The sequence below is a fragment of the Cyrtonyx montezumae genome, unplaced genomic scaffold, assembly GCF_038088225.1.
Source record: "Cyrtonyx montezumae isolate F1298 unplaced genomic scaffold, pur_monq_1.0 scaffold_16, whole genome shotgun sequence".
Taxonomy (NCBI): domain Eukaryota; kingdom Metazoa; phylum Chordata; class Aves; order Galliformes; family Odontophoridae; genus Cyrtonyx; species Cyrtonyx montezumae.
Genome location: NW_027071892.1, coordinates 10730583 through 10755322, shown reverse-complemented (window position 1 = coordinate 10755322; position 24740 = coordinate 10730583). Strand labels below are relative to the sequence as shown.

Below are 24740 nucleotides of genomic sequence, written 5' to 3'. Positions count from 1 at the left end.
GGTGCAGTGTGGGAAGCTAGTTTCACGCTTCATTTAGCACAAGAGACAGAGGGAACTCCATTAGATTCCTCTGCAATGCATCTCCTTTCTGACTGCACATTAGGGCTCTCAGTCTGAAATCTCTACTGGTAACGTATGCCTCTACAGCAGAGCACATCTCAGCACTGACACTACAGCTGAAGCAGTACAAACAGCTGCACTGATGGCTGCAAATGGAAGATCCTAATAAGCCTGCCAGATGAAATTATTGAAAACTTATCAGCTCTGGAAAAGTCTGCTAAGGCCGCAGCAAACCTATTTAACAACATGTCTCAGTTTGAGACAAAGCGTTGCTCTGATTGCTGGTAGCCACTATGTTCTCTTGAATGTGAAACCAGAAGGCAGTGAGAAATAATATATGAAAGTAAATTTCCTGAGTGGCTTTTAACAAATCTCACTTGACAGGGATCAAAGGATTTCTTAATAAGTGCACAGATTTATTTTAAATTAAAATAATTGGGCCTGTTAAATACCCACAAAATTGCTAGATTTGCAGCCCTAGAGATGCAAGCCCTACAAATATAAACAAATCAGAGATAGCATGGCAGTCAGTCAAGCTACACTGCCTTGGCATCCTAAGAGAGTCTCATTGTTTGGCCAAAGGGAGAGTTTAACTGACATTAATCCTGTTTTCAAGACCTTGATTACAGCAACCAAAGTATATCCATGACCTTCATACAAAGGACCATTACACTCTTCTACCTTAAGCACTGGCCTGTTGGACAGGGTGACGAGACTTTTTGGGAGCAAAAATAAAAGCAAGTTCATTTCCGAGTTTCCAGTGAACTCATTAACTAAGATAGTCAAAGTAACATTACACAGCCAGTCTTCTCTGGCCAACAGCAAGAATTCCCCAGTTGCTAATAATTAAGGCCAGGAAGATAAGCTTCAAAGCACAAAAACATATAAAAACGACTATTTTCAACAGGAATGAAGCAAAGAAGTTTCACATTCATGCCGTAGAGAACAGTAAGGCCATGAATCCAACAACACTAAAGATAAACTCCAACATACTTCTTTCGCTGCTCAGCCAAGGAACTGCCTCTTGTCTGTGCAAACATGTCGAAATCATCGTGTGGGTTACAGTGCTGTAGGGAGCTGAGTGTGCCACTGACGCTGTTTGTACCCAAGTCTGAAAAAGAAGTGGACCAATGGAATAGTAAGCCACGTGCAAGCAACACTGCAATGACTATGCAGGCTAGAGAGAAAGTTATTAACACCACAGCTATTAACATCATCTAGCTAACAGTTGTAGCACTGAGCACAATGCTGCCCAGAAGGAGCATCATGCATTTCTGAAAGGACAAACACAGAGATCATTTTATTCCTCCTAGAAGCATCACACTGCAGCTATTCTTCATCAAGAATCCAGCATCTGGCAATAGGTGCACACCTGCTGGCAATCTCACACTGAGCTATTTATTATTCAGTGGCACAGTTCAAAATTTTGGACGTGGATATACTGTTCTTCTTCACAGTGTTGTCTCTCACCTACTGACTGTGAGACCAACAGCTTCAGATGAAGTGATCTGATATCAGCACAGTGCTGAAAGAGCCAGAGAACCTTCAGCAACCACATCAAGCAATTTTTGGTTTGGTTTAATGTAAACTATTCATCAGTTTCTTAAAACCATTCATTCTAATAATTCAAATACTATTTGCAGAAGAACAGTACAGAATATTCACTGTATTCACCCCAGAGAGTACTATACCTTAGCAAGAATAATAGTGCAAGTTTAATCAGGACTGAAAACTTGGATCTGTCTTCATTTCCCTCATTAATAAATCCCTCCTTTTTGTGCCAGGCTGATTCCTAATTACAGACAGCTATAGGGCAGGGGAATGGGAAAGCCTTCCTAAATATGGAAGCCTCATAACCAAAACTTTCAATGGTTATACAGTAAGTAGAGGTGAGTCAAAGGGTGCAGAGTGAAAAAGGAAGATGTCTCCTTGCAAATCCCAACAGTCCACTGCAGGAAGAGCTTCTATCAAATGTTCAGGTCAGTCAGGGGACCTCAGCAATAGCTCAGACTTGCTCCTACACTTGAGATCTGCCTAGCTGTTCCTGCATACTGTTCAAGACCCACAAACTAGTCAGGTTTGAACAAGCCCACAAATTACAGCCTCATGTTCATCAGCTTTATTAAGCCGAGTACTCACCAAGCCCTGCAAGTTGTGAAGAAAGTGATGATGGTGGTGCTGAGTTTCCGACCATTGGACTCACTACAGCTGGAGATCCAGGACCCAAATCTATTAAGTTATCTTCTGTCACCTCATTCAGAACCTGTTGGGACAAAGCAAGTTACAAGTGACAGATTTTTTTTTTCCCCCCTGCAGGACAACACTAAACACCAAAAAACTGTCTGCTCCCTATAAAGACCTTTCTTCTGTACTGCCAAATGGACTACTCTCTTGGATAGTAAAGAGATCAATGTAGAAAAGAAAGGGTCAGCCAGTAAAAAAAAAGCCTCAGTCTGACCACTCAAGGCAGCACAGAACTGTCCTGGATGTCACCTACATCTCTTAAGATTTATCTCATTTATCTGTGACTTCCACATCTTTTTGCACCAGACCACTGTGAATGTCAGAAGTCTGCACAGACACAAAAGTAATCACAAAAGTCAATAGATGAAAGCAAATCCATCAAGGACTGTAAACACAAAGATGTTATGGAACACTGACTTCCCAAGCTAGAAGTCTGCCACATTTTTATACTCTTTTCCCTGTAACCACAGGCAGGACACAAGGCTGGTCTGACTTGTTATCTGATCCAGTATGGTCGGTATGGTGTAGCTATTAGCATAATACATGGAGTCAGGTACTCACTCCGTTGCTGGCATTTTGCGTGGAGCGTCCTGATCGGTATCGTTCAAATCTGTTTTAAAAAAAATAATAATAAATCCAAAGGGACAATTAAAGCCATCAATAAACAATGAAAAACACAAGTTTGTAACAATCACATGCTGGATACTGAATGTAGATTTCATTGGTTCAAGAGAGATCCTTAAAAGATTTAACTCCAAGCTAGGACAAAGGGAGGAGAGAGCTACAGAAGTTGCATTGTTGGCAATGTGGATATTAAGTTGCCTAATCTGATCTCGCTGCACACACGCCTGAAAAACAGGATAGGATTTTGTCTTTTTTTTTTTTTTCCATTAAGTGCTTCTTGATAGACTACTCTGTTAGCCAAGGGACAGAAGCAACTGCAGTAAGATTGATGCTCCCAGCTAAATAAGCTGAGCACCGCAGTGACTCTTACTCCCACTTAACAGCTCCCTCTTGCTGCACTACATGTAAATTAGAAGCAATATACACACTAGCACAGCCCAGCCCAGACAGCAAGCACCTAAAAAACAACGCTTAACAAAGTCATTCCTTTACGAATTCTGGGTCAGCTCAAAGATCATCAGAATCTATGTTCAAATATGTTGGTGCTATCCAAGAACAAACAGGAATGAGGTTAGATAAAAACCCTCACATTGCTTAGGGGAAGAAGTCCAGCCAGCCAAAACCTGGTTCCTTCTCTGCTCCCTCCCCACCCAGCTGTATACCTGGGACCCCAAATGCAAACTCAGCATGCATGAACTCAAAAAGCAGAGGGAACTACCTCCTCTCACAGCCTTCCTTATCATCATTTTTTCTGAATTTTCCCCCATTCAAAACTAGTAACAGGTCACCTCTCTATTCAGTGAAAAATAAATCAAAATCCCGTGGGTTTTCTCTCAGCCAAATACAATGGAGAATTGAAAGCAAACTAAAATGTTTTCATAAAGTAACAGGGGAAAATGTAGATCGAAAAGGCAAGAAAAACAAATTCAGGCCCAGATTTCAATTTTAGGAAACTGTGGGTGTCTGGTGTTACTGGAAATCCATCTCCCTGAGCTGGAAACCTAGGACACCTCCCACCTCCCATTTCTCACCAGCAGGCTGATGTACCACACACATTCTTATACATCCAAAGCTCCACAGTGACGGCCAGAGCTCCTGCTTGAATCACTGAAAGAGCTTCAGACCCATAAGAGAAATCAACGTGATGAATGTGGAGCTTTTGGAACAACAGAGAATTGGAATTTATTGAAGCACTCAGACCACTGCAGCTATTCTACCATAAATAGCTTGCCAGCACTGCTCAGCTCACCTTGCAGCATATAATAGTTACAAATACGTCAGCTACAATCAGCAAAGCTGCAGATGGAATAATGTAGGAAAAAAAATTATTCTGTGTGACCAAATTGAGCCTTAGTGATTGTTACTCTCTGCCCCTTGTAGGATCATGCTCACACATGAAACACATACCACTTCACACAAAAAGTCAGCATTTGTTTCAAAGTTTGCCCTGATCTCCTCTGAAGGGCTAAATCAAAGATAAAATTGAGGCCACTGAGTCTTCTTCCCAGCCTCTGCTGTGACAGCACAGATTCACAGATCTAGAGTCTAATTTATTTTTAAAGGCTTGAGAAACAAAGCCCTATGCTAGGAACAAGGAACAAAGGGTGCTCTTTAGTGTCTCGCTCCCCAGGCCTGTCATTAAGGGGAAGATTAAACTTTCCCAAGACTGTTGTATCACGTGTCACTCCAGCAGCAGATGTGGCTGACAGTGCCTTTGTCTGACATGCTGAAAGTCCTGTGACCCACGTCCCACCCCTGGGGATGAGGCCTGCACGCTGACTCTTCAAAACCTCCGTTCTGCACAAGCCAGGCCTTTTCAAGATGTTAAGCATTATTTAAAAACAAAACTCTTCCATGCATGAAGGCTTCATGCACGAAGGCAGCTCCCCTCGCACCAGAACTGGAAGCAGGAAGCTCAGAGATCAGAAGACAGAGCTGTCGGGAGCCTCCGCAAGCCAGGCAGCAGCACAGGCATTTCTGCAGAGCCTATGTCAGGAATTGGAACTGGCAGCTGGGGCTGTGCTGTTCTCATTCCCTGGTTCCTACATTCATACAGCAACACATGGTAGGAACTTACAGATTCAAGTCTCTGCTAGTTCAAAGAGTGTTGCACTGCCCTGCATTTTGTAGATATTTTTTGCAAAAAATTCAATTGTGAGGACGAAAAACAAAGAAAGAAATAACACAGTATCAGAAGAAACAACTGAAAAAAGAAAGTTATCATAAAAGACAGCAGAAAGACTTTGTAAGTGCTTCCCGTGCTTAGGTTCTCTGAATTTTATTATGCTTGCCCACTGGTCCGGATAGCCAACTCCATCAACTGATCTGCAAGTGAAAACCCAGAACGAGATGGAATAGGTGTCTCACCTTTCATATCTGAGGAAGACATTATTTAAATCATCATTCACATGCAGCAGTTCCTCTGTGACTTCTTCGTTGGATACTCGTGAGATAAGCTCCACGATTCTCTGCTGCATGGCTCTACAGGTTCGGTTCAACTCCTGTGAGGAAAGCATTGTGCATACACATTCTGATAAGTAGCCAGCAATAAACAGGTCTTGTTGAGTTCTGTTCACAGCCAAACATATCCCACAGCTGAGAAACACTAAGACAAGTCTATCTTTGCATGATTAAATGTCACCCAAAAGCACATCTAATCAAACACGCCCTTCAAGAGACGATGGCATAGAACTTTGAGAGCCTATTTACAATTCAACATCCTGATTCTTCTTTAACTCTGAGCACTTCAGAAAATAAACATCTGTATTTTAGTTATCTGCTTTAAGAACAAAATATGCTAATGCAAGAGCTTTCCAGAAGAGATTTCACTGAAAACCCCATACCTGCTCTTTTTGACAATATCACTCACAAAAACTAGAAGATGCATGTGGTGGAACAAGTGGGGAAAGTTGATCAGGGCTATGCAGCAGGAAGACAAGGGCTAGGGACACAGTTGCCATGTGTGGAGAGGATGAGGGTGAACATACACAACAAAAAGATGAGCATCTGCCCCCCATCAGTACTGAACTATACACAGAAATGCTCCCATCAGGGGAGTCAGTCCAGAGACGAGACTGCAGTGGACACTAAGAAAAAAATAATCTAGAGCAAGGGGATTGAGTTTGTCTAAGGGAATTCTCACACTTCCAGGACATCTCTTTGTTCACCAATCACCAAGCGGTTTTTTTGTTTTTTTAAGTTATTTATACATTTTTTCACCTCTGTTGGTCTGAAAGACCTCAAGACCAAAGGTCAAAGCTGGTATGCTAAGGAGGAACTACAGGAAAAAATGTGACATATGGCATGGTGCCACTGATTGGACCCACAGTTTTACTTCAATGAGCTCTGATATTTCAACTAAAGCATGTCCCTCCATCATCTGTCCCCCCTCCAGCTCCATTTCAGAGCAAAACTTCAGCACTAAACAAGGATGACTTGTTGGTACACAACCTTTGGGATGAAAGCAAAAATGTGTTTGTTTTCCTTGCATGGTCTGACATCCTAAGCTCTGGATAAATTTCACCTAGTGCAATCCAGCTGCCTTAACAGCTTGAGGAATGTGTTCTCCAATGTCAGTTTTGATCCCATCACTTTAGAAGCAGATTGTGACATTTCAGAGGTTTGTTTGCTGCTTTTCTGAGAGGGCTGACAGTACCTATCTATTCTGCTCAGAGCTGGCTCTCTAGCAAGCTGTTTACATTTGACTGTTGGAGAAAATGTCAGGAATTATTTAAGGATGATGGCTATATAAACCTCAAAGCAAGGAGTTCTTGCACGCAGCACCTGGCTCACAGCTTTCAAAAGACCATCCATCCTTTGTCATCAAAAACGGGTTCTCACCAGCTCTGTGATTCAGATTTAGGATGCAGTAGTTGAAGGGAACCAGTTGGAATAAAGAATCACTGCTGTCATTCCATTTTATGATCAAGTTCTTTAACCTTAAAGCTATGCTGTAAGGTTATACTGTCAAGATGTTGGTAGTTGTTTCTGAATGTAAGCAACGCTGTTTTGGTCTTTCATGGCTTCCTGGAAGCTTCTTGTGCTTTGAGCTGTCCAACCCAAATGGGCAGTAAACGAAAGGCTCTTTATTGCAAAGCCTCTCATCAGCTGCCACGATGGCTCTGAGACAAACACACAGTACAGCTGCATAGGAGAGACCAGATCTTGGATTGATTTCAAACTCTGATGTATCTCAGAAAGCAATCCCCTGCCTTCCTCCAAACATACTATTGTGGGAGCCCATCCTCCCTGCTGGAGGATCAGAACAGCAACCTATTTCTGAAACTATGAAAAGGCAAATACCACGGTACAGGCAGTGGCTGGATGCTAGCTCACAGTATTCCTCACCTGTGTTGCATTTAATCTGTATTAACTTCCTCAGCCAAGGGCACCTCACTACCAAAGGCCTGGAGAACCAGCTATGATGCTTGAACCATGATTTTTTTTATTTTCTTTTTTCATTTGAAATAACAAACACAGCTCTGGATTGAGATTTCCCAAGTAGAAGTAAAGAAGAAGTAAAACTCTTCTGATTACCCAGTCAGGCCCTGTGGACAGCATTAAACTTCACCTCAGCCACTGCCTTCAGGAGAATCTACAGCACATCTGCTGGAAAGAAGTTCATTTACTTCAATTGACAGAGAACCCACAGACCCTTGGCAATTCTTAGCCCAGCTGGAATGCCTTTTTTTCCTGCAGTACCAGGAATGTTTTACTACTGCACACTTGACTGTAGAAGACTTGAAAGAAGTAGAAAGAAAGCAGTGGAATGGGTTTCAGCAGAAGTCAGAAAACCTTCATCACGAGAAGCTTTATCAAATGAAAAGCATTAAGTGATTAGACTAACCAGGATCAAGTACAGCCCACATTAATTATGTAAACCAAGCAAGCCACAGCATTGAAGAGAGCAACAAAAACCATCCCACTCAAAAACAACAATAACAAGCCAACCCACAACCAACCTCAAGCATAGAAAAGATCAGCATCATATTAGCTGGAAAAACAGTACCTGGAGTAACTCAAGGTCTGAAGAATCCTCTTGTCCAGGTACCATTTCTGTCAGCATTTCAGACATCACTTTGGTATTCCCACGAACAATATCCAGTTCACTGCGCAGCCGGGCGATCTACGTTAGGACAGAAAGACAGCAAAGTACTGCAGAACCTCGTGGGTTTAACTGACTTAGCAGTATTTCTGGTTCTCTCTGACTTGATAACTTAGGCTCAGCATATTCTAGTGGGGGAGAAAGGTGAAGTTTCACCCAGGAGAAAAATTTAGAGAAAACAACAGAAGAAGAAACAAACTTTGTAAGAACAGTCACTATCACAATAAAGACAGATGTGCTACGTTTGTATAGAAGAAACTGAAGTTTGTATAGAAGAAATTGAAAATGGTGGCTAAACAGATCTTTGTTGCAGTGTGCCTTGTGTGTTTTGCTCAAAAGCAATGAAGGATACACAATTTTTGAACAGGATCTTTGGCAGCTATGTTTTTTTAGCACAGAGAAAGGAAGATATTATATTAGGGTATCCTGAGGGATGCAGGCTTAAGTCCTTGTTAGAAAGACTTACTACATCTGCAAGGTGTTCTGTGCCTCTAAAGGAGTGTGGCTAGTGGAAAAACTGCTTACCTAGAGCACCACTGCTGAGTGGACTGGTGCATCAGACTGTGAGGTTTCATAACTGCTGTCACTAGGAGGCCACACATACAAATCTAAACCCTAGATTTTGCAGTACAATAGGAGGAAAGATTACTAAGTAGAACCAGACCTAGGAGACGATCAGTGTGAGAAGAGTGAAAATGAAAGTTCCTCTACAAATTGGTTTCTAATTTGATCTGCTGAGTCTCACTTGAAAGAATAATCATCCCAATACCTGTTCAGAATTGGCAGTGATGGGGCCGGTCACATTCAGAGCTGGAGCCTGAGGAGCAGAATACGCCGTTGGAGAAGGTGAAGAATAAGAACTGGTGCTCATCCTTTGCTGAGACTGTGAATTGTGCATATTTGCTGCAGGATCAACTTCAGGAACACTCTGCCACATCAGAAAGACAGTAGTTCAAAAACCAAACTGTGACAGCACTTGCTTTGTCAGCAACCTCAGGCCAGATATGCTCAAATATAGAACATAATTGTACCTTGTGGAAAAGGTCAGTGCAGTTATGAGAACAGACTGGCAGGCCAGCCCATAAACATACAGCTGCAACCAAAATGCACACCCGTGTTTTCTGACCCAGGCCACATGCACGTAAGTCAATTTATCCCAGAAGTGAAAAGGCACATAAAAATAAGAGCCAAAGATAAATAATTATAAATTTTAAACTAGGAACTAAACTGCAGGCTTACAAGAGATGATGTGATAAATAGGTACTGGATTTAATTGATCTTGACACAAGGATTGTAATCCTTCAGTTCTGATCATTTGCATTTACCACTTCAAAGACTCATTAACTTCTCACAGTGAATAATCAGAACACCTGTGATCATTAAGTTCCTTCCTAGCAGTAGTTTTTGTCAAGTTCACAGACAGAGAAGTTTTCAAAGGTATAAAGACTTCATGTTACCATGGGATCAGAGGGAGATTCAGAATTTGTATGCCTTTAGAAGATGGCAGGCTTTGGTTCAGGCTTATTACCAAGAGAAACAAGTATAATGTTGAGAAAATGAAGCAACCTCATATAGTTATCTCTCTCTGAGAATTAGCAGCATTTACACGGTGGTTTTATGGTACAAGTGTACAAACCTCCAAACTCCTCTCAGATTGATGCTTGACTCAAGGGAGGAGATTCCACTAGCTTACCAGCCTGTCACAGTGCAGCTGCATTGTGCTCCTGCTACATGCCCCTTCTCTAAGGTCATTCCAGGAGTGAGAAAATAAGCCAAGTTCAAAGAAACAGGAGGATAAAGAAGAATAGTCACCCAACTGTGGAAAATGCTCCCAGAATTGCAACGTGGCAGCTTACCCTCTGTGGTGTATGTATTGGAGATAAAGCATCAAGATCTGCCATGGGAAACTCTATGCCTTTCCTCTTGAGTTCTTCATAAATGTGCACTACTCCAGTTAAATCAGGGCTGCTTCGAAAGGCATCAGCCCAGGCCTGAAAAACAGGAGGGATTATCCATCGACATCCCCAAAGTTCCTTCTCTACCACGACCTCAGATACTAACCAGGAAAGCTTTTGTACATTTCAGCCTCAAAGGGAAGCTGTAGTCATTACATCTGGTCTAAAAGATCCTGCAAATGTTATTAAGTCAGTCATATACACATTTTGTATGAGTACAACATAGCAGCCCAGCGCATAGTAGCCTGTATGGCCCCTGCCATCATCAGTCTGTACACTCAAATGAAAGCTCCTTCCAGTCTCCTTCCAACCTTAGCTCTGATTGCAGGCTGATCATTTCTTCATGCTCTGAGGCCAACGACTGACCAGAAAATAAAAAACACACAAAAGTCTAAGCAGAATTCGTGAAGTTACACAATAATCTGAGGTAATTAACATTGTGAAACATCCTCATTTTATGGAGGAAGAAAAAACACAGCTGCCAAGCTTTCTTCAGCTTTTTTTAGACAAAACTTAAATATAAAGGGTTGTTTCTGAGGTTCATGTATCGTGAAACATGCAGACCTGCGAGCAGCAGAACTAACGAAGCCTGTATTCTTACAGAGCATATCCAGCACTGAGACAGCCCAGTGTGTCAGAAAGAACAAGTTTAAAGGGAGAATTTCCCACAGCCAGAATACTCCTAATATCTCTCCTGCTTGAATTCTCTGCTGTCTAAAAAGGCTTCAATTCACATTTGAGCTTTTCCTTCACTGGGAGTATGAAGAGTTTCTCCTCACCAGCCTCCTGCCCTCGTGAAGCTTTAGGAAAACAGTACCTTGAAAGACTTTTCCCTGCTTTCACTTTCGCTGGAAATTTGCCACGTATTAACAATTCAGGGGAAGGAAAAATTGCAATATCATGACTCATTTAGAAATGAAGCATTCCCCCGAGCCTCCATCTATGCGATGCGGAGTGCAGCGTGCCGGCTCCAGAACTGCTGCGAGACGTGCGTGGGCTCTGACCTTAATTCATTTAGTCATCACTTTTACACTAGTGCCTCGCTTATTTTTATTTTAAAAGCTGTTTTTAACCACTTTTTGTATTGGAGAGGAGAGAAATCAAAGGTGGAAAAAGAAGATGAGAAATAATATTAATATTTAACTTGCTCTTTCTTAGAATTGAACAGAATAGGAATACATCTCCAACGATACACTCAGGAGACAATTCATTATCACTTGCAAGCTAGCAATTCTGTGTTTGCTTCCTGGTTAGAGTAAATCAACTGCATCTTCTGCTCTGCTGCTATGCAAGTCCAAGCAGTCCTATCTGAGCCACAGAAACCAGCTCCAATTGCAACAAGCCATTCTGCTTCCTTGGAAGTGACCTTCGAAACCATCCCTGATTATCACAGAGACATTTACTGCACAAGTAACTCTACCCTTGCACTGCCTTTGCATTTTCAATTTACATAAGAAGTCATCTGAATGATGTTTCTACATAATGGTGCTTCCCATTTCCACTCTATGAGCAAGTAGGAGTGAAAAATGTTCAGCAAGGAATGCTCTATTAAATAATCACTCAGAAGTAACTTAGAAGCAAAAGTCCCCAGCGTTTCTCAGTACTTGTTTGCCTGGGAGCATGGACTAATGCATCCCTATTCCACTGGCTTCCTATGGACTTTTTGGGAGCAATAGTGACAGCAAACTCACTTATCTGCACCCTGTCTTTCTTATGCATTCTCTCTTCTGCAGCTCTTCCCTAGAGAAATTAGACACTTTCATTTGTACTCTTCAGCTGCCTGCACTGGGACCATTATCTGCAGCAGCACATCTCGTAGAGGTCACATGAAGGACTGGGCACTGTTGTCCCAAGTGCTGTCTGCACATGCTGTTAGACAATCCCTGCCCTAGACAGCTTACCATTCAGCTAGGCAGAAGGAGCATTAGCTCTGAGTTACAGATAAGGAGACCTGAGACACAGATTGCTCAGGAGACTTGTCCATTGTCCAAAGAAGCGTATGACAGAGGTGAGATTGAATTCAGATTTGCAAAGACTTTGGGCCACACAATCAAAGGAGGTGTTTCAGGATGCTGCTGTGCAAGTCCCACTTGGCACCACACCATGCTCAAACAGGTGAATAAAATACTATTGCAAATCTGGCCCCAAATCAGTGACCATCACAAGGCAATTTTTCCAGAATGACACTTTTTAACACGTCCCCTCAAAACAATTTGCCATACCATTAGAAGTCTTCCTAAGCTTCACCTTTGGTGCTCAGTGTGAAGAATAGTTCCAAGGCCTTTTATCAGGATAAGAAAGGATAAGCAGTTGGTAATACATGCTAATTCATGTACACTGAGAAACAGGTTGAGAAAGTGAGACACAAGATGCCCAATGTCTCAGAACAGTCAAGTCTCTAGATAAGGGATTGCATGGCAGCTTTATCTGCTAGTGCTGTGGGAAGGCCAGGAGTACAACAGCTATATGGCTGAAGACGTGTGCTGTTTGTACAGCTTAATTTTTATGCTTCCAAGTCTGGAATTAATCTTCTCATTTCTTTTCTTAATTCCCTGATATCAAATCATAAAAAGCCTACAGAAAGGGATAAAGGTAACATTAGCAGAGCAGAGCTGAGATCAGCACCCCAGCACTGCAGGGAGCTCAAAAGAGCAAAGTCTGAGCAGTGCAAAGTGGCCATGACACGCAGGACGCTCTGGGTGTGACCTCCATTGGGCAGATGAAAGGAAAGCATTTATTTCCCTGAACTCATCAGGCAATCTGGAACACAGAGTACCCTACCAGCCCCAGCTACAGCGAACTAACAGAACCCACCAACAGGAAACATCCATAAATCCTAGGCTTTCTATATTAAAAGTCACATACATCCAGGACTCAGAGTAACCAATATCCCTTAAGACATTGTAGCAGGGAAACACAGGCACAATTTCTCTTTATGGGTCAGTGTAACATTACTGCCCCCCTACCACATGTACCAACTCTCCCACCCAAGCAGACATCCAGGGCTCAGATCAGAGACCAGAAACAGAGGGACCCTATGTGCCCCAGTGAAATGCCCACCTTGTCTCCCCACCCAGCCTATTTCCTTTTTGGAAATCACTTATTTACAGTGTCATGCTCTAACAATGTCCTGTCTGTGTATCCAAACAACAAATACACCAGTAGGAATTCAACTGCATGCTTTGCCACAGAAATCAGAAGTATATTTGGAAAATTACGCCACGCGTTTGTAAATACCATCCCACAAGAAACACTGCAGCAGGTTTATACCATTTCATACGTGCAGTGTCTCTTCGTCTCTGGTATCTGCAGTAGCCTGCAGGAGCTTAGTGATAAAGCTGCCTATAATTGCAAAATTTCCTCCAGGCAGGCACCAGTGTTTCCTCATGTGTTGCTAATGGTTTGTGGAATTAACACGGCTGTTTATTGTTAAGCTGCACAGAAGGAAAAGTGGCAGACAGGACAATATCTGAACTCAGAGTGCTTTTTCACTGCAGAACAACCAGAGAAGGGACACCAAAACCATTTATCTTCTCTATCTTCCTTAACTTTTCCATAGCCATTTTCAAAAGGAATGCAGACTACTTTGTAAAGGAGGGAAATAGCTCTGTTCAGGGAAACAGACACAGGAAGGTTAAGTGTTCTTCAAATGGCAGCTAAAGCTCTAAAATTTCCTGGCTTCTAATGACAAGCCCATCACAGAAGCAGGTCTGCAGCTTCTAAATTTGACTGTTAAATTGCAAAGCAACCCACTTATCTTTAAGCCCTCTTGTTTCAGAGCAGAGTGTTATCTCTCCAACAAGAATCCAGACATTTCTCCCTGGATACAATCCCTCTGCATGTGCATGTCTGCTCTTCCCTGCCAATCTGGATATATTGTTTGTTTTTACATATAAAAAACTTGCCACGTTTTTTAATGATGACAGCATGTTTAGCGATGCGCAGCACTGCAGCAGACAGTTCTTATTTCAGGCAGCAACATATGGAAGCAGAGACAAACTGTGTACCTGAATCAGTGCGAGTACTTTATCCTGTACTATGGTGGGGGGATTGTTCTTGGGAGAGATGATTTTCACCAGAACACCATCGATGAAGTCACGGTTTGCCACTAAGACATGAAAGCGATGGCCACAGTTCTTCACACAGGTCTCCAACACCTACATGCACAGAAAAAGCCCCCATTGATTGTGGGAGCAAAGCTTGATCATGCATACAGTTGATTTCTGATTTATTTATTAAACAAAATGGAAGAGAGAGAGATGGTAGAAGAGATTCTGAGATTTTATATTCTTATATTCTCAGTTCTTGTTTTTCCTCCAGTATTGTCAAAAAGCTTCCTTCCTGCACACACATTCTGAAGTACCTTGCCTATCATTAACATATTGGGCACTTCTGCTATTTACTTTTCCCTATATTAAGTTTCTTCCTCTCTAAAGCAGAACTTTTCAACTTGTACAGCTGAACAGCTTAAATACAGAGCATCACATCCAGAGCAGGTAAGGCAGAGGACATCCTGTCACTGTGAGATATTACCATGCTGTGCCACTCCAGCATTTTCTATGTAGCTGGGACACAGCTGGACTCGGTTGCTCTAAGCTACAAGTCATGTTTTTGGGTTGGGAATTCAGGTGAATGATCTTCACTCATTCAAAACACTCCCCTGTGAATGCTCTGGCAGGCTATACTTTGACACATTTTCCCCCTGCAACCTAGCTAGAGGCACCTTCCACTTGCCATTCAACTGCCACAGAAGAACAGCTGTTGATTTTTCTCTGAAGAACATGATTAGCATTGAGATAAATCCAACACGTCACTTCTCCTTACAGCCATGCCTAATAACTGCTGCAACTCTCTATCTGAGGAGTCTATAATTACTCTCCTACTTCAGCCACTTTCATCAGCTCTGATGACACGGACTCACTCCTGATGAATTTTGCTCTTTCCTGTGCAATGGATAATCTCATGGTTTGGTCCTTGGTAATCTGTCAAAATGACAATCTTGCATAGGAAATGGCACGAAGACAGAAAGTACAGTCACGCTTCATCAGGAAGATGCAACAAGAGCTCTGTGAAAGAATCATACAGATCACCCACCCACAGCAGTATAACTCAATCTTGTTATTGCTGCTCATTCCTCAGACTGCTGCAGCGCACAGCCTGCCCAGCACCACACTTCTTGAGTGCTGCATTATCCAGGAAACCCCAGCTTTCCCCAGTAGGAAAGGTCACTAGCAAATTATCTCACACCTTAGCAGATGCACAGAACATAATTTTCTCGTTATTGAGTGAAATTAGATCAGCATAAATTAATATGAGCCTCCTACAGTGATTCATTCACAAGGGAAACTGTACACTAGCTACTTAGGAAGTTGAAAACATGGCAAGTGCATCATTGACACTTGCAAATATGCCCACAGTTGGGAGTGGAGAAACAGCCTGACATAGCAGGATGAGAGTAGTAAAGTCCCAAAGGGTAGGGACTCTTTTGAGCTTTGACTTTCCTCTGTCAGTACTTAACTTAGGATGGATAATTGCCCAGGCAAAGGTAGAAATCAACTGAGTCAGAAAAATGCTAAGTAAAGCTTCCAGTACCCCTCCTCAAGGAAATGAAGAGACAACTGGAGAGAGGGCAAAGCAATGAGGGTTCTGGTAAACGTGTACATTCAAGAAAATGCCAGGAAAAACAGAATGACAAAAGAAAAGGGATCTGCCCTTTTGAGGCATTCCAGGCTGCCTCCACTCACCGTCAGAGCCAACATGACCTCTCTGTAATTTTTGTTTCCATTCAACCTCTTCTTCAGTGCTCGAATGGCATCCTTTGGACTGAAAGAGAAACATAACACTGTAAAAAGACAGCTCACATGCTTTTCACATGCCATACTGAGACACAAGAATCCTTTATCATTCCTAGATAGACATAAGCATCTGTATTATCTTTAGATAACTTGACTACAACTAAACTAGGGTCACATATAATTATGTGAAAAGACAAGATACCACAGATGTTGAGGTCAGAGCAACGCCTGAGGTCTCCAGAATAGCAAGATGTTGATCAAACAAGAAAGACTGTCAAGCTCTCAGAAAAAGGCCCAGGGTGTAACACCAGCCATGGGCTCCCCTGCAAATTGCAAGAAACACAGCTTGTCTGATGCTGAAGGAAATGCATCAGAGAAGCTTCTCTATTCAAACAACTGAAATTAATTACTCTGAAGTACTGAGATGCATCTGCTGAAACCAAGAATCCCCAAAGCACAAACTTGCTACGCTCTCCAAGAAGAGATTTTTTCATGCCAGCCTTCCCAGGTAGACACATAACATAGAATATGCTGGATCTTACACAGGGCTTCTCTGAAATGTGGAGAAAGAAGAGGAAAAACCAAGCAACTTGCATGTAAACTGCATTTGAGCTATAAGCACCTGCCCCCAGACTCACTGCACCTCCTCACACACTGAATGCAACTGAATTTATCTTTGCTCATTAGCTTTTCAGAGATTGTAGAAACAGAACATACCCTTCTTCTGTCTCGTTGATAATGTCACAGATCTCCATGTTAAGTGTCCAGTCTTCACTCTGTAGAGAGCCATCTGTGGCCTTTTCTGTAAAGAAAATAGAATATATATATTTTTTCCCATATTATTCTACTTAAGTACTTCAATCCATCTTCAGTGACTCAGAACTGAAACTGTCCAGTAAAAGAAATATAGAAATAAACAAGTCCCACCTTCCCACACTGACTCTAAGCAGCATCCAACCTCCTCTCCCATTTTAGGGATGAGCACAGAGGTTTCCAGGCTCAATCAATTATCCCCTACACACACCACCTTCAGCCCACATAAATAAGCTGTCCCACAGACTCCTGAATTCCTGAGAATGTAGGAGAACAACTAATTCCAACTTAAACGCTCAGATACTGCACTGTATGAGGTAGGAAAACCTCCCCCAGATTAACAAGACCATCTTGCTGGAAGTTCTACAGAAAGAACAACCTATGGCCCCATGACAGATGCCAGCTGCTGGCAGTTTAATTCATGGATGACTGCAAGTGCAGCATAACCACAACTTCAAATAACCACTTGACAAGAACTGTTTCCTCCCTGGGATTTCCTTCTAAATCAATATAGTTCTGTCTAGCAGTGCCTAGAACACCCCATGAAATTTTCACACTTCTCACTTGCAGCATTCAAACCCTGTCTGTGTTGCTCTACCCACACCCAGAAAGGTTGCAAAGTTCAATGTGAAACCTGTGGCCAAAGAGATCCAAAAAGGGGACCTTCATGGCAAACAGGACCTCCTCAACTAGTCTATTTTTTTTTCCCTACAGATGCTGGGCATCCAAATACAGCAAAGAAAAGCTTTTTCTTTCCCTAATAAAAAATAAATCAAGAAAAAATTCTTCTGAATATTTTAATTCAGAAACAAAACCACAGGTACCATCTTCTCCAGCCATCCTTCTGTCTTTACATCTCATCCCAATCTGTTCCCCAGAACAAGGCAGATTTTGTTTTAGAACGCCGGGCTCCAAGGACTTCACACTTCTCCTTTTCTGTTTACCAACAGCACTTTCCCATTAACATTTTTATCGCAGTGACTGCAGATAGAGACGCCCGCAGGCCATAATTATGGGCCATTATCTGGAAAAAGACAATGTGTCTGGGTAATTCAGGTTTCAGAGACTTGTCTACACCAGCACAGTGACCAAAGCAGCTCCACCACAGAGGCAGTGACAGAGGGCTGAGACCAAACAGGGTGCAAAATGCACACAGAGAGTGAGAAGCCATCTATCTCCAGAAGGGAAAAGGCGCCAACATCAGTGACACTGACAGTGGGGTTGAGTGTGCTCTCGGCAAGTCTGTGGATGGCAATGAGCTGCGTGGGGCAGTCAACACACTCAAAGGATGAGATGCCATCCAGAGAGACCCAGACAGGCTGAGCAGCAGGCCCAGGAGAACCTCATGAGGTCCAATAAGTTCAAGGGCAAGGTCTGCATCTGGGTCATAGCAACTGCTATCAATACAAGCTGGAAAGGACAGAGCATAGCCCTGCCAAAAAAGACCTGGGGTAGGCTGGATATAAGGAAGACATTCTTTACACTAAGGGTGGTGAAGCACCAGCACAGGGTGCCCAGCGAAGTGGCAGTGCCCTGTACCTGCAGATATCCAATGTCAGGCTGGGGCTCTGAGCTCTGACGGAACTGTGATCGTCCCTGCTCAGTGCAGGGAGCGGGACATGACACCCTTTAGAGGTCCCTTGTTCTGTGATTCCATGACACGATGGAAAAGGAGAGTGTTCAGCCCTCAGCCTGCTGTGTTTTGGTTCTGCAGGGGCTCTCCATCTCTACGTAACAGTGCTCAAAGAACCAGTGTGCCAACTCGTGTGGCTTCCCTGCAGCCAGGCAGCTCCGCTGTGGGGCTGCGAGAAGCAAATCTGGGTCAGGCACGCTACAAAGGATGAACAACATCAGCACCAAGTACTGAAGAAGAGACTAAAATTAGCTCCCAACTCCCATTCGAATTAAACATTACCAAGGGGAAAAGAGCTCATTTCCAAAAGACAAGTGTATGTCTTAAACCCACACAGACGCCCCCATATTTTACACTACAGTACAGAAGTAAAATAAAATAAAATAAAAGGCAGTAACCAAATGCTTCTGGAGAAAGGGGATTTTGCTCTCCCTCCCATAACTCCGGGGAGAATTAGGAATGAGGTTACTGAGGAGCACAGCCCAGCGTTCCTATGCACCCAGCACTGCAGCATCACTTCACTTTATCGTCTCTGCAACATCGCAATTTTTAGCCATGGAGTAATGCCACAAACACATTTTGTCAAAATAAACCTTAGCTAAACGGGTTTTACAGGACCAATGAATGAATGGGCTGCAAGCACTACTTGGTGCAGGATCAGCGTTTTCCACAATCATTTTTAAGACGTGATTATAGCACAACCATAGACTATGAATATTGCTAAGCCACTGCCTGCTGTCAAATGCTGTCGAGAGAACACAAATTCTTTAATATATTTTTACATTAAAAAAACAAATCAACTGCCCAGATTCAGGAATATGGTCTGCTTAAGGCATAACCTCTCATTCTGCATCACTGTGCTCATAAATCCTTTGCAGCTTGGGTGACCACCTCCAGCAGAGCAGATGCAGCGGCTTTTTTTTTTAAATCTCTGAATATTAGAGGGCTTTTAATGTTAGATAAAATGTTCTGCTAAGCAGCAAGGACTGGGTGAAGGTGAAGGCAGATCACGTTCTTTAGCAACAAAGCTTTATGTACACTGCAAGAACGAAACACGTCTAATGAAAGCAGCTATACAAGCAGCTTTGCACGAAGCTGAATTCCCAGAACTCTTCCTTAGAGAATCCCTCCCAGCAGAGCCACAATACAGTAAATTATAAATACCCAATACCCAGTGCAGCATTTATTGGACATTTCAGAAGCCATGCATCTTCCCGAGGCTCTTCCTCAATCAGCAAATAGATACAACTGACAAAATTAATGGCATTTTGGATATTGGTGCAGAATTGGGAAGGAATGCCATGCAAAGCCTGCATGTACTGCTCCAGAATCACCAGCTCCCCACGCTCAACCCCACTAAAGGGGCATCAATGGCGCAAGGGATTCTGAGATATGACCAAAGGAATTCCAGGGTAAAAAAATGTTCAATGAGAGGAGGAAAAGGGCTTGTGCTCAGGCATGGAACCAGTGGCATACCTCCCAGATTAAAGCACTGGCACAACCAGGTAAAAACTCTCCAAAAAGCATATCAGCAAAAAGCAAGTGATTGCCACGCTGCATAATGTTCTTGGAAGAAAAGGCCAAACTTCAGCATTGCACTAGCTGCAAATCACATTACGTGAAAACAGGAGAACCGCGGTGGCTTCTGTCTGAATACCACAGTCCCTTGAATGAACAGATCTTTGTGCTCAGAGGAATCGGAGCTTTCTCTCTTGGGACTTTTCCAGATGTTACTTCAGAGACTTTCAATTCAAACATTTGGGAAGAATTACGCAAGAAAAAGCAGCTCCTGTTAACACAGGAAACGTGCACATTAATGCACCGCATTACACAGACCCGAAAGCAAGGAAGTTCTGATTTCAAATTCCTCCCCTCCATCAGCTAAGAGCTGGCTTCCAGCACCGAGTGGCACGAAGCATCCTTTTTGCTTGGTCTCAGAATTTCAGAAGATTGCAGATCTGAAATGTTTGACTTATCTCTTAATAGTCCACCTGCCTACCAGTGGTGCTCCAAGACTGAAATTAGAAAATCAAGCTGTCAGATGTGTCACATTTCACTTTGCATAACACATGGCAGCAAACAGAAGTGGTCACAGTATCACAGGTTCCTACTGCCACCCTGCTGGTCTGCAGCTCAGCAGAGCTCTCACAAAAGCAAGGGCTGTCAGCTCAGGTCAAAGCAGAACACTTTCACAGAACGGGCAAAGGTCCTCCAAGACAAAAAACAAAGAAAAAAATCCAGTTTTGCAAGTGATGCAAAATACTCCATTGCTCACAAGGGAAGCTACTGGATGAGATGAGAACATCTCTACTCTGAGCTGTAGCTTGTAGCCTTAAAGAATCATTAAAGAATCAAATAACTGCTCTTGTCACTCTCACATTCACCAGCTCCCCCATGGCCTACATGGCACCAGCAGGGAGCCCACGGGGAGGACCACAGACACACATCAGCTGTCCAAGGTACATGAAGACAGGACTGCAGCTTCCTGGGCATTCACGTGGCTGCTGCTGTGTTCAAGACATCCCACTTGAAAGACAGTGACACAACAGAATGACATACCTGGATCTACCAGTCTATTCTTCCTTTCTCTGCTTTTGCTTTTAAAATGAGTCACAGACACTTGGACACAATGGCAATCAACAGGAGGGTAGTCTTGGGTTTTTTTTTTCCTTTTAATCAAAACAGTGCTATTAAAAAATAAATGTGAGTCAGTAGAGATTCTAGATCAAAACTCAACTGTTAAGTGCTTTGCTCCTCAAAAACTGCCAGTTCCTTTGTAAGAAAGCTCAGCTCCAACAACGTTTTTCAATTAGCCACCTCGCTGCTCCAAGTCCTTTTTTTACATTCCTTATTTCACACTGCTCTGAAAATGCTGAGCTTCACACTTCCAAAGAAAAAAGCAGTCAGCTAGAACAAACAGGCTCAATAGGAGCTGCAAAGCATTACAGGAAAACGTGATTTGGGTTGTACTGCTGCAGCACTGGTCATCCGCTTTGACTGTTGTGATTTTTCAATTGATTGTAGCTATGCTTACATCGAAACTCTTTGGGATGAAGTCACCTATCCTCCACTCATTGCTTTGCCACAGTTTCTGGGGCTGAATAAATGAATAATCATAGCCTGTAATGACTGCAGAGCCTATGTTAAAATAACATGAGAATGTGAGGACACACGTATGTGCAACCGTAACGAGTTCTGAGCTCAAATGCTATCTGAAAGCACAGGAGACTGGGAACTGTCATTTCTCCAATTAACTTTCAGATTTTCTCCTTTTTGAAGCTGTTGCCCACATGCCAAATTTCTTCAACCCAGATTACACATACCTGCAAACATGAATATGTAACGTGCAATTACTGGGGCTTTTTTAAGGGCCGTGGCATTCATGGCCACGTTACAACATCCTGTGATTTAGATGCACTGCAGAGAATACATTGCTCAACATCCTCCAGAAATTCAGCCTCTTAGGAACAGGACTCTACAGCTGATTAATTGAGCACAGCTGTGCAGCAATTTCAGAAGCAAAGCAAGGTGAATGGATTAATCCTATTAAATAAATATTAACTGCTGTATAACAGAGATTTTTCCCTTATACTTGGATCAGAGCATCACCTGATTGAGAAGAAAAGCAAAACAGAAATCCTTGAAATATTACCTGATAGGCAGGAGAGCACATCAGCCTGAGTTTACCACATCTCATAGGTCTTGATGCAAATGTAGTTTGTAAAACCAGACTGACCTTACAGAGCTACAACAATTGTATTGGACACAGACGGGCAGCCTAGCCCAGGCAGTTTCTGCAGTCAGATGTTGTTCATCTCAGGCATGGATGAGTGTTTAGTCATAGTCCCTAAAGGCATTTGAGACTGGATCCTGAGCAGAACAGCATGTTTCTACACAATAAAGACTTCTGTAAGGAATCTTCTATGTGAAGTTCCCCCATCAGCAGAAATCGTTGCTGCTGACAGCACACTTCACTGCATGATGCGTGTATAAGTAGTTCCCTTTCCAAACAGATGGCTGAAAGACTACTGCTTCTTTAAAACAAAGTGAAATCCTTCCAACTTCCTCGTTCTTGGCTTAAGAAATACAACGAGAACTTCCTCCCATGAACACACGCCCATTAAAGCCAACTTGCTGCCCATGCACCATAAATACTTGTCCTCCAGAGCTAGGGCAGCTGGCAGCTTCCAGCTCAAGGAGCCAAGGCCACCACTCAGGGATACTTCTCCCTGACACTCAGCCTACAGTGATGTGCTTTCTCACCTCTCCCAGCTGGGACCATGGTGACATACCCTGAGTGACTGCAAACTCAGGGCATTGGGAGCACAGTGCTGCTCCACAACCAGCACGGAAGGACGGGCTCGCATCAGCAATCGATGTGGTAAAGCCTTCCATCAGAAATGCCAAAACAGTCTGAAAGAATATGCTCTGCATTAATGGATTTTAGTGGGTTTGAATGGAGATGTTGAGTGCGTGATTTACTGCTGGGGAGCAACAAATCCACACTCCTTTCAGGCACACCCCACCTCCTGATGGATGTCCCCCAGTGACACTGCTCTGAGCCATTGCAATCCATCAGGCAGCACTTCCCGGCGTCTCGTTACTGCTGCCCTTCTCTAGATGAGAGGTACAAGAGCATAATTTAAGGCCTTTCAGGTGATTTAAATGTTCTCCCTCAGATCTGCCCTTCTGAATTAGAAGATGGCTGCTACAGCATGGCTCCATTTGAGAGAACTTAACCAGCACAGCACTGCTTCAACTGAGTGCACTGGCAGACTGTGCTGTGATCCCAATCTCACTGACATGCAGCCACATCCACAGACTGAACTTGCATTTTAAATGAAGGATTTTTCTGTTGTTTTCATGTACCCAAGGATTCTGGATCATTGACAGAGGCTATTCTGAGAGTTCTTTAATTGAGAATCTCAGCTATTAAAACAGTGCCACTCTGAACAAACACCAAAAGTACAAAATTAATAGCTGAGTCTTTGGATCTCCCCCACTGAAAGCGAGAAGAAAAGTGGGAAATTACCCAACAGTGCTGAGAAAGTAGTCCCTTTCCAAATATTCCTTACAAGCTGATGAGTTTTTCTCACCAAGAAAGACAACACACTGCAGATGATCCATATATGCAACAAAAAAATCATATAAAAACTCTAAAATACCTAATTTGTGAATACAAGAATTTGTCCAAACAACAAAAAAATAACTGCTGAAAAGGAAAAAAATAACAAACCAAGTCACAGCCCCCATTCACTTTATCAGCCTAAACTTGCACATCTGAGAGAAGGGGCAGCTGGAAGCAGTGATTCTCAGCCTCGCTGCTAGCGAGCACACCCCAAGGCTCTGCTGCAGATTTGCTGCTTGTGAGAATCACAGGGAACAGCAGCATTACAGCTCCTCACAAAGTTTGCAAACAGCTTTTGGAAACGTTACCACCAAACGGTGCAGAAGAATGGAATCCCACATGTGAAGCAGACAAACACCTCTGAGCAGTACAACACCGCACGGCGAGGGGAAGGCTGAGCCCAGAAGCCAGGGAGTGCAGCACACTGCCACGTCCCAGCAGCACAACCATTCAGTGGCATCCAGCAATTACAGGTGAGATCGGGAGAAGTCTGTGCAAAGTTCTGGATGATCAGTGTGTCAGTGAGCTCTGTTTGAAATCTATCAGCTCTTGATGGCTAATTTTGTACTACACGAGTAAAGCAAGTTCTAATAACTCACTTGGGACTTCACTCCAGTACTTACAAGCTACGTGCTTTTCATATTCATAAAACAAAACTAATTGCCTTTCATGGATGAAATGTTCCAAGAATTTTTAATCCACGGCAGCTGCAAACTCTAAAGATCCATCCCCATATATTTCACTCTCCCACCCACCCACTCACGTGTAACACGTTGCTTGCTGCAAACAAACTATACAACAAAGATAATCCACCAGGCTCCCACCTTAGTATTCTTTTTCTTTTTTTTTTACAGGTTACTCCTAAGTCAATTGCTCATATTCTCGCATACTTAAAATGAACTGAAAACGCTAATTACATTTAGTGAGGGGATAAAGAAGGAAAAATCTTTCAATTCTACAGCAGTTACAAGTTTACCCCTTAGCAGCAGCACACTAGGCAGCTTTTTAAGCAAACATTCACATGAGATAATTAAAACGTGTTACAAACAGCACCAAACACGTGTAGCACGGGGCCATCTCACATGCATTCCCACACCCAGTGCTCCTCTGCATCTCTGGCTACAAAAGCGAGAGCTGTGTCCTGTGCACCCTGACATCAATGCCACATGTGGCACACAAGCAGCAGCCAGAAACCCGTGGCTTTCGAGGGCTGACAGCTCACGTTTCCTTGTGTGAAACGCTTCCATTTGTTTTTCAGTTCTGCAGCCCTCCTTCACACTGCTCTGCAAGATGACAGCAGGGCAGCACAAGAGGCAGCGAGCTCCTACCCCACTGAAATTCTCCCAGAACTCCATGGGTTGAAGCTCAGTGCCTGGAATCCACT

At 43.0% G+C, this 24740-nt stretch overlaps 1 protein-coding gene across 5 annotated transcripts in view; it reads right to left on the bottom strand.

Annotated features, from left to right (window-relative positions):
- TOM1L2 (target of myb1 like 2 membrane trafficking protein) overlaps positions 1-24740 on the bottom strand; it is a 47002-nt gene that overhangs the window by 13546 nt on the left and 8716 nt on the right. For 4 of the 5 annotated variants that reach the window (XM_065732790.1, XM_065732793.1, XM_065732795.1 and 1 more), the window contains exons 2-11: positions 16500-16584; positions 15732-15810; positions 13995-14144; positions 9889-10023; positions 8802-8960; positions 7937-8053; positions 5296-5429; positions 2866-2914; positions 2200-2323; positions 1054-1171 (exon numbers count right to left, since the gene is read on the bottom strand). In XM_065732790.1, coding sequence (XP_065588862.1) covers positions 1054-1171; positions 2200-2323; positions 2866-2914; positions 5296-5429; positions 7937-8053; positions 8802-8960; positions 9889-10023; positions 13995-14144; positions 15732-15810; positions 16500-16584 — 1150 coding nt within the window. Of the gene's footprint in view, positions 1-1053; positions 1172-2199; positions 2324-2865; positions 2915-5295; positions 5430-7936; positions 8054-8801; positions 8961-9888; positions 10024-13994; positions 14145-15731; positions 15811-16499; positions 16585-17419; positions 17503-24740 lie in introns of those variants that run through there. The other variant, XM_065732792.1, reaches the window with a different exon arrangement.